Raw genomic sequence first — 11,072 nt, forward strand, 5'->3', positions numbered from 1 at the left:
TTTATGGTTAAACAAGGAATTATACTTGGACACATAGTGTCTAAATAGGGGATTGAAGTCGATAAAGCAAAGATCGAATTTAGATTTAAAAACAGCGAGAGCACTTTAAGGATAATTAAAACTCATTTATTTCTAAAAATTATTTTTAGACTTTAGTTGATACAGCGAGAGCGCTCACTTAGGTTTGATAATAAGATTGGAATCATTAAACACGGGAGTGTGAGAAGAAGGTTTTTAAATGAGTGGTTTCTACTAAAAGCTAATTTAAAATTAATACTTGCGTTAATAGTTTACTAAATTCCCGAAGTCCGACCATTGCAAACCGGTATATCCCCTACTATTTCCCACCTGATCCTGACAAATAAGACCTTTAGCCTTAGATTTACACCGTAACAATAGATAACGATAGGATCGATTCTTAGTCCTGTGGGATTCGATAATCTTTAAAGCTACGCGATAAGACTGTGCACTTGCAGTCAGATTCCTTAGAACACACTAAGTTAACGCGGATCATCCATGAAATAGAAACATAAAATTCTTCTTAAAGATTGGATGTTTCACTCCTTGATTCCAAGAATGGTGATGAAGTTTGGAGTTTGGACTCACTTTCATTTGTTTATTCGCTATCGCTTTTGTCTGTTCATTTGCTAGGGCACTTGTGTTATGAAAGAAATAAACTAAATATGTTATATTTTAATTTTAAATAAATACATTTCACCAGGTTAAAAATACCAACCATTATGAATCATATTAATTTTAATGAAATATATTACAACGGTTGACAATTATAACACAAATGAAAAAATTTACCGATTTTACTATAAAACTAAACAACTGAGTCATTCTGAGTTCAACAAGCATATTCCATTCTTCAAAAGTTATTTTTTTATATTGAAAAACTTGGTTTAAAGATTAATGTTAAGATTTATTTTATCAAGTAAACGATAATTTTGAATCTTAATATTGATCTTTAGACTACTACAAAAAACGCTTCTAACGTCGGACGCAAAATGAGTTTTACCTCGACAATAGAAGCGAGGTACATAAGATCGTCATAAAAAGTAAAGCCTTGTCACCTCGGTGATTAAAACAACGAGGTAAAGGTTTATTATCGCATGGGTTCAAACACCAGTTTGTGCACTTTTAAAATTTACAAAAACTAACGTTTTTTTTTATCTCGGTTTATCATAAAACCCAAGGGGTCCTTAGTTTTTTTTTAATAAATTACCATAATATTACATTTTTAAAAAAACTCGTTACAGGGCTTACCTAGAATATTACATAAATTCTCCATGAAGATCATATGTTGGATCTTCAATTCCTTGATATTCTAGGCAAGATCAAATACAAGAAAAATATTTTCTCAAAATAAAACAAAAGGGTTTGTTAAAGGATATTCTCTACATATCTTGCTTATATTTTTTTTGGTAAAAGAAAGGCAAGATAATTAATATCAATAATAACAAAAATTGGTACAAATAAAAATTTAATAGAACAAACCTTGAACCTAGATTATTTTATGCTCTTGTAATCCATCGTAGAGAACTTTCCCAAATTTCCTTAGGTTTCATGCGCTTCATACGTTTCATTTAGATTTCCAATATCGTAAGAGAACTTATATAATGGACATCTTTTAGGTTTCAGGTGGATCACTAATGGTGGATTCTTGAGCATTGATAACCTTTAAATGAACGACAAAGATTTGTTTAAGGTGGTTGATTGAAAATAATGAAAAAAAACACTTAACAATCATCTGAATTTTTAAAACAACCGAGGGGTTAGAGTAAAGTATTTTTTTTACAAAAATAGTTATATTGTTTACCGTCCCATAATATTAAAAATACATTGTATGCAACAAAACTTCACAAAATATCAAAATTGTTTACACATAATATTAAATTACAGCATGAGCAGCTCCCATATAATATTTGTTGCATACAATGTACTTTTATATTCTGGGTAAACAATGTAACCATTTTTGTAAAAAAGATTATTTTATTCTAACCCCTCGGTTATAAAAAATACGATGGGTTAGAGTATTTTTAAAAAAAAAATAGTAATATTGTTTATCTAGAATATCGAAAATACATTATATGTAACGAATCTTAGCAGAATATCAAGAGTTTTTATCTGGAATATTAAAAGTATAGCATGTTCAGGTCCCATACAAGATGCTAGAGATCTGCACTTGTTCTTTGGTTGGAGAATTATTCATGACATAATTGCTACCAAAGACCATTTGCTCAAAAGGGGAATTTTAGACGTCAATGAATCGTTTTGTGTGTTTTGTTCGACAGCGGAGGAAACCTTACCCCATTTGCTAGGTGGCTGTCGAGTGGTGATAGATATTTGGACGAAGGTGCATGTATGGATAGGATCCATTCCCGGCTTCACAATGAAGGACTTCATGCTCTTTCCTTTCTTCTTTGAAAAAGTGAAGATCTTAGCCAAAAGGAGGATAGTGGGTGTTATTTGGCATGCGACGTGTTGGAGTATTTGGATGAGTCGCAACAACATCATCTTTAAAAGCGGGAGTTTTAGTTTCCTAGAGTATGTCGGTGATAGTGTTCCGTTCGTGGACGTGGTTACAATCGAGTCTTAAGCTTGTTTCAAGTTGTAATTTTCACATTTGGCATGTTCTTCCGCTTTGTTGTTTTGAGTAGGGGTTTCTTTTTGCCTTTTATTTGGGAGGAGCAACCCTTTTACTCTAGTTCAATATCATTGCCTATTAAAAAAAAACTTGCCTTTACCAAGAGATATTGTTGATGCTCTAATTATCACTACCTTCACTAGCGTATACAATTTGCATGTTTTGAATTCATCCAACTTCTAATTAGGTGTTTGTTCCCAAAATTAAAAAATATTTCTTTTTGCACTTACAATCCATCAGTAAAGACTTTTAGAAATAAATCATAGTTGTTCAAAACCTTCAACAACAACACCACCGTTGTTTGAGATTAAATGCAAAAGCTGGAAAAAATGTTTTGTTCAAGGTAGAAGAATTTCACTATCTCCCATCTTATATAGGGGGCTATGCCTTAGCCGACAAGTTAGCCAACTTAGATCTCTCTTCTCCCAGTTTCAATTGGTTGCATTCTATTCCTTGTAATGCTTTGAACGTGTTTAATTATAATATGGTGGGGCTACCCACCTATAGACTCATTTTCACTTGATTGGTTTGGGTCCACCCTCTTGTATCTCTCTTTGTTTTTATTAAAGTGTTCTTTGATTTAAAAAAATATTGATATTTCAAGAAAATATTTCTATAAATAGTTTATTACCTTGTGCTTTTGGGCACATGTTAGTTTTTTTCTTTTTATTATTATTATTATTATTATTATTATTATTATTATTATTATTATTATTTTATCATTATTATTATTATTATTATTTTCAAAAGTTTCTTGATTTTCATAGAATTTTTAAAAAAGTATGGCCGAATCAAACTTTTGTAAATTTCAGCATTTTGATAAATGACATCTCTTGATCAAATAGAAATAACTTCTTTTTCATAATATATATTAGAATAATTTAAAAAATTATCCATTTTTAACTTTTAAGTTCTATGTAAATTTAATTAAATATAAATTTAATCTACTTGATCAATATAATTAATTTATCTTTTAGTATTAGATATAATTTATTGTAGAATGAATTTTATTTTGAAAACACTCTCTTCCATTATTTTTTAATTTTAAGATTAAATTTTTAGTTTGATTACAATTTTACTAAGTTAATAATTATAAATTTATGTTTTTTTTAATTATTCGAATTCATATTATGAAGCGAAATAATTTCTTAATAATCATAATATTATAATTTTGAAATACTATATTTTTATGAAAGGTAAGGCTTCTTTTGATATGGATGCAATAATAATAATAATAATAATAATAATAATAATAATAATAATAATAATAATAATAATAATAATAATAATAATTATAATAATAATAATAATAATAATAATAATAATAATAATTATAAATCTTATTTAAAAAAATAAATAACTGAATTTCACTTTAGGTTGAGCAAAAGTAGGAGATCTTAATCTTATTGCTACAAATTAATGATCATGTGAGCGGATCAGATTAGGGTTTTGGCAGTGGGGACCACTAGACAAAATTAGGGCAAAAAAAAAACAAAAAAAAAAAAGAAAGTACACTAATGCGCCACCCCAGGTGGCGCCATGCTGGAAAAAGTTGGTCTAATGCGCCACCCCAGGTGGCGCCTACATGCTACTGTTATTTTTTTTTTTGAAAATTTAGGGTTAGGGTTTGGTTAGGGTTTTCTATGTTTTTTTTTGAAAATTTAGGGTTAGGGTTTGGTTAGGGTTTGGTTAGGGTTTTCTGTGTCACCGAAAATAATTAGCATACAGTCTTCGCATGTGATTGTACAGTGTACACTGTTCAGTATGGTTGTGTCTGGTCAAGTCGACTGTAGTTCACCAGTGTCAAGCACACCTCAAATCAACTCAGGCATTCATTTTCCGTCAACTTTATTCGCATGTGATTGTACAGTATGGTTGTGTCTGGTCAAGTCGACTGTGCAACAGTTCAGCAGTGTCATGCACACCTCAAATCAATTGTGAAACAGTCTGGTGTGCAGCAGTGTCATTTATTCATCAAATCAACTCAGTACGCATGTGATTGTATAGTATTCGCCTTCATAATTGTCATCACTCAATGTTCGTCTACATAAAGGAAACCTATAACGTGTAAACTAACACAACACATTACACATCTGATTACATATTTGAAATAAAACTCTCTACCCACTCAACAATGGCCCCTCCGCAATACATTATCAACGCTCATATTTTTGGCGAGACCTATGACAACGAAGAAGTTGGTTTTCTGTTTAGAAACACTGAGGTTAAACGATTTTGTTTAAGCAGAAAAGCAAATTTCAGTTACTTCAAAGGGAGATTAGAGACGAAGCTTGCAATGGGTGGTGTATCCCAGATTTTTTACCAATATCGATTTCTTCGTGGAGACAACCCGGTCAAGTTTATCCAAGTTGAGATCAAAGACGATGAAGACATGCAGAATATGTTTGCCAATCATGAGTATTCTGGTTACGAATGCATAGAACTGTATGTTACTCTACCAGAAGTTCAAACCACACAAATGGTTGAGTCACAAGTCATTGATGCACTTGGAGACGAGCAAGCAGAGGTCGACGTTGTAGATGAAGAAGAAGAAGCACCGGAAATAGAAGTTGATAACCTGGTAAACGAGGAAAGTGAAGATGAACCGGAAGTTGTTGTACCACGAGATCAAGTGCATATGCCTCCAGTGCACATGAGGAACCTGAATTTTGATGGGGATGACGAACCATCGACTGATATTTTCTATGATCCATACACCCAAACAGATCAACGGTTAAAAGTAGGAGACAGATTTCGTTCTAAGGAGGCATGTATCATGGCCATAAAAAGATTTCATATGGCAAACAATGTTGATTTTAGAGTTGATCGCGCCAATGTCGAAAGGTACAAAATTTACTGTAGTAACACTGATTGTGGATTCAGGTTGCATGCATCATACAGGAAGAGAAGTGACTCATGGGTTATAGGATATATTTCCCAAGATCACACATGTATTAACACAAATGTTTCACAAGATCACCGTAAGCTCAGTTATGACATCATTTGTCAAGAAATCTTGCCTCTAGTTGAAAAAGATCCATCGTTAAAGGTGAAAACGATAATCTCTCATATCGTTGCAACGTACAACTACACTCCGTCTTATAGAAAGGCGTGGCTGGCGAAGACCAAGGCGATCGAAGTTGTGTATGGAAATTGGGAGGATTCGTATAAACGACTCCCACATTTCTTATATGCGCTTCAAATTTATGCTCCTGGAACTGTTACTATTTTAGAGACCCTTCCGGCGCAATCTCCAGACGGAACATCACTTCAAGGAAATGTGATATCCCACAGGCTCTTCTGGGCTTTCCGCCCATGTGTACAAGGATTTTCATATTGCAAACCAATTCTTCAAATAGATGGAACTTGGTTGTACGGAAAATATAAAGGCACCATGTTGATGGCTGTGGCTCAAGACGGAAATAGTAACATCTTTCCTGTTGCTTTCGCTCTTGTGGAAGGAGAAACTTCTGGAGGTTGGGGTTTCTTTCTCAGAAATCTTCGGACACACGTTGCCCCCCAACCTGGACTTTGCTTGATTTCAGACAGACATGCTGCCATCGAGAGTGCGTACAACAATCCAGCAAACGGGTGGCAAAACCCTACATCAACGCATGTTTATTGTATTCGACACATCGCACAAAATTTCATGCGGGAGATAAAGGACAGGGCTCTTCGGAAGACTCTTGTAAATGCCGGATATGCGTTGACGCAACCGACGTTCCAATATTATCGACAAGAAATTGTAGCGGCAAATCCAGATGCAGGCAGATGGGTTGACAGTCTTGCTAGAGAGAAATGGACCAGATCATACGACAACGGGAAGCGATGGGGGCACATGACTACGAATCTTGTGGAGTCTATGAACGGGGTGTTTAAGGGCATCAGACACCTTCCGATTACTGCCTTGGTGGAAGCAACATACTATAGGATGGCTTCTCTTTTCGCAAGAAGAGGTGAGCGTTGGAATGCAGTTATAGAATCCGGACAATTATGGAGCGAAACATGCGTCAAATTCATGAAAGAGCAATCTGCCAAAGCCAACAGCCACATTGTGACATCTTTCGATCGATTCAACCGGACCTTCAGTGTTAAGGAAACGATTGACCATAACGAGGGCCTTCCGAGACAACAATACAGGGTTCTTATAGATGAAGGGTGGTGCGATTGTGGAAAGTTTCAAGCCTTTCGGATGCCATGCTCTCATGTAATTGCAGCATGTTCGTATGCGCATCAAGATCCGTTAGCACTTTTATCTCCCATTTACAAGGCAGATACCTTGCTCGGGGTGTACAACAACTCATTTCAAGTGATGGCAAAGGAGGATTATTGGCCTACGTATGAAGGGGACGTGGTTTGGCATAATGATAACATGCGGAGAAAGAAAAGAGGTCGCCCGAACAGCACCCGGATCACAACCGAGATGGATCATGAGAAAATGGTACGAAAGTGTAGCATATGTCGTGAAGTCGGGCACAATAAAAATACCTGTCCTAACCGTGGATCAAATTCCACCAACAATTAGTTGTATGTCATCTGTATTTTTATTGACAATGTTTTTGTATTTGTATTATTATTCGTATTTGTATTTGTATTTGTATTTGTATTGGTATTCGTATTTGTATTTGTTATGTATTTGTATTATCCTTTATTAAATCAACTAGTTATGTCTTTGTCTCGTAGTGAAATTGTCTTCATGTCAGTCATTGATCAGTGTGTCTGCATTTATCATACATGTTAGGCGTGCTTGTAAACAGTACGCAACATCATTACTTTTTTCTACCCACTACTATTATAAATTAGTGGCTCCTATGGTTGAGTTTACACACACATACACAAACTACAAATACCAAACAATCACACAAACACAACCATGCCTCGCCGGACAACCATTAGGCCAGATGGATGTCACCGGACAACAGAGTTGCCGCCCCGGAGATCAACATGGCGTGCCGAACCTGAGCCGGAGTATCGCAGAAGGAACGGACATGTCATATTCTCCGCCGTCAAACCTCCCATGCCGGTAATGTTTTGGAATATCTCTTCCGTCGAGCAACTCAAGAGGACTCTCCTGAGATTTTTAGAGGGGGAGTACGAGGCCGGCGAACAGATAAGAAGCATCAAGAGGCTTAAAACAAGGGCCGATCCTGTGACTGGAGGAACGATAAGTTTCTGGCATAAGGTGGAATACGACATTGATGCCATTCAAATGATGCATGGACCTAATGACATTGTTTTAACCGTGGTGATTTCTTAGATGTTTTACTTTATCTTTTCTGTTGGTTATTTTCTATGTACCTTTTAATTAATCAATGAACTACTCTTTTCCGTGGACACTCGACTTAGCTGATTCACTGAACTTATATATTTATGTTAAAAACCATTTTATTAATAAATAAAAAAAAATTAAAAAAAATAGTATATAAACAACAAAAAAAAAACAAAAAAAAACAAAAAAAAAAAAAAAGCAAATGAGAGTAGGCGCCACCCTAGGTGGCTAAAAAGGCCAAAATACTCATTGAAGCCACCCTGGGTGGCGCATGAGTTAAGGGAATTTGGCCTATGGCGCCACATGAGGTGGCTCCTATGTGGAGGCCACCTCTGAAACCTGGTCATATGCGTAATTTTGCCGAAAACATGGTTTTTGGTGTAAATTATTTATTAAACTTGGTTATTTGGATTTTTTTTTTCAGCAAATCAAGCCAAAGTAAGTGCAACATATTTATTAATTTTATCCTAACATCTCGTTTAAATTTTTAAATTAATTAAACACATTATCTCTTCTGTGTATAACAAACCCGCCGAAATAGGAGGTGGGTTTCCACTATAAAAAGAGGTTTTCCACTACAAGTTTGGAGATTGTGAACTTCTGTTTTTCATTCATTAACGTTTCAGTACACTTCAAGAGTTCTCATGGCAGAAAAGTATGAAGGATGTGCAGTGGGAATAGACCTTGGCACAACATATTCTTGTGTTGCCGTGTGGCTTGATGAACACAATAGGGTTGAAATTATTCACAATGATCAAGGCAATAGAATTACACCTTCTTTTGTTTCTTTCAAGGATGATCAAAGACTCATTGGTGATGCTGCTTTCTATCAAGCTGCTTCTAACCCTACCAACACCATCTTTGGTAAATATCTATTCTCTAATATAATTTATAAATCTAAAGTTATGAATATTAAAATCTAAATTTAATTATTAATTTTGTTTTTTCAGATGCTAAGAGGTTAATCGGTAGAAAGTTTAGTGAATCTGTTATTCAAAATGATATCAAGTTGTGGCCATTCAAGGTCATTGCCGGTGTCGATGACAAACCCATGATTGTTGTTAAATACAAGGGTGAAGAGAAGCACTTTTGTCCTGAAAAAATATCATCTATGATCCTCACAAAAATGCGACAAGTTGCAGAAAAATTTGTAGAGTTCCCTGTAAAGAATGTTGTTGTTACAGTACCGGCTTATTTCAATGATTCTCAACGAAAAGCTATCATAGATGCCGGTGCCATTGCTGGCCTTAATGTTATACGGATAATCAATGAACCAACAGCTGCTGCTCTTGCATATGGCCTTAACAAGAGAACAAAATGTGTTGGTGAAAACAATATTTTTGTCTTTGATCTTGGTGGTGGCACTTTCGATGTGTCTGTGCTAACGATAAAAGACAAGGTCTTCCAAGTTAAGGCTACTGCCGGAAACACTCACCTTGGAGGAGAAGATTTTGATAATAGAATGGTCGACTACTTTGTGAAGGAACTAAAGAGAAAGAACAAAATTGATATTACTTGTAATCCCAAAGCTTTGAGAAGGTTGAGAACAGCGTGCGAAAGGGCAAAAAGGACGCTCTCTTTTGCTTCTGTCACCACTATTGAGGTAGACTATTTATTTCAAGGCATAGACTTTTCTTCGTCTATCACTCGTGCCAAGTTTGAAGAAATCAACGCAGACCTTTTTAAAAAGTGTATGAATATAGTTGAGAGTTGTCTTGCGGATGCCGGGATGAATACGAGTAATATAAATGATGTTGTCGTTGTTGGCGGGTCTTCTAGGATTCCCAAAGTGCAACAACTATTGCAGGAATTTTTCAACCGAGAGGATTTGTGTTTGAGCATCAACCCTGATGAGGCTATTGCTTATGGAGCAGCAGTAGAGGCAGCTTTGTTGAGTGACGGCTTTAGAAATGTTCCAAACTTGGTGCTGCAAGATATAACACCACTGTCTCTAGGTATCTCAATCATGGGAGATATCATGAATGTAATGATTCCTAAGAACACAAGCATTCCCATCAAGATTAAGAAACGTGTCGCAACAACTAAAGATAATCAATCTCGTGTCAGTATTCAGGTTTATGAGGGTGAGAGAACTAGAGCCAGTGATAACAATCTGCTCGGTTCTTTTACTCTTTCGAACATTCCCCCTGCACCTTGCGGCTATGGGATCAATGTATGTTTTGCTATAGACGAAAATGGTATTTTGACTGTTTCTGCTACAGATAAATCCACTGGCAATAAGAATGAGATTACCATAACCAATTACAAAGAAAGTTTGTCTGCTAAAAAAATCAAAAAAACAATTGAAGAAGGTGAGAAGTACAAGTTGAAAGATGAGAAATTTTTACGAAAGGCCAATGCAATGAATGCATTACATTTAAGTGTTTACAAAATGAAGAATGCATTAGAGAAGGATGTTAATTTAAAGCTGACCGCTCATGAACGTGAGGACATCAACAATGCAATGACTGTGGCCATAAATTTGCTTGACATGAATAACCAACAGAAGAAAGATATTGATTTTCTTGAGGGTCATCAAAAGAAGCTGAAGAACATGTTGAAACTCATTAAAGCCAAAACCAGGATTGAGAAGCACCACAAATTTTCTTTATTCAGATTTCTTTTCAAGTGATGTTTGTGTTTTGTTTTTTAGTTTTATTTGCATTTTGCAAAACCTTGCTTCTAGATTAATATGCCTCTTAGGCTCTTGTTCTAATGTATTATAAATTTTACAGTGTAACACTTAAATTACATATTACAACTATTCTTTTTTATTGAGCACATTCAATCATGTTATCATTTTTCTTATTATATTTTTCAGTTACAAAATTAATAGATTTAATTAAAATTAACAGTTTTCATTTCTGTACATCCATACTCAGATTGATATCAACCTGTCATAGTTAAACTCTCAATTCTAAGAATATTGTTTGTTACCTTCAACAGCAATTCAAACTATTACCATTTTATGTTCATCTCATATTAGTCATTCGAACCTCAATGTGAACTATTTTTCATGGTCTCGCTCTCTCTAATTCTGTATAATTGAATATCATATAATTTATCAGATGTTCTATATATTATAAAGGAACTAGTATACAATCTATGCGAATGATAGTAGTTCTATTTTTTAAAAATTGGAAAATATTTTAA

General features: G+C 34.8%; 2 protein-coding genes across 2 annotated transcripts; both read left to right on the top strand.

Moving 5' to 3' along the window:
* The first annotated feature begins 4,784 nt into the window (after positions 1-4,784).
* LOC131613433 (uncharacterized) lies at positions 4,785-8,361 on the top strand. The gene is made up of 2 exons (XM_058885104.1): positions 4,785-5,930; positions 8,344-8,361. Exons 1-2 carry the CDS (start codon positions 4,785-4,787, stop codon positions 8,359-8,361), a joined length of 1,164 nt encoding a protein of 387 aa, XP_058741087.1.
* A 202-nt stretch (positions 8,362-8,563) lies between these two features.
* LOC131613434 (heat shock cognate 70 kDa protein-like) lies at positions 8,564-10,551 on the top strand. Its single transcript, XM_058885105.1, has 2 exons — positions 8,564-8,783; positions 8,870-10,551. The coding sequence occupies exons 1-2, from the start codon at positions 8,564-8,566 to the stop codon at positions 10,549-10,551; spliced, it is 1,902 nt and encodes a 633-aa protein (XP_058741088.1).
* The last annotated feature ends 521 nt before the right edge of the window (positions 10,552-11,072 follow it).

The sequence above is a fragment of the Vicia villosa genome, linkage group LG6 (assembly GCF_029867415.1).
Source record: "Vicia villosa cultivar HV-30 ecotype Madison, WI linkage group LG6, Vvil1.0, whole genome shotgun sequence".
In the NCBI taxonomy this organism is placed as follows: domain Eukaryota; kingdom Viridiplantae; phylum Streptophyta; class Magnoliopsida; order Fabales; family Fabaceae; genus Vicia; species Vicia villosa.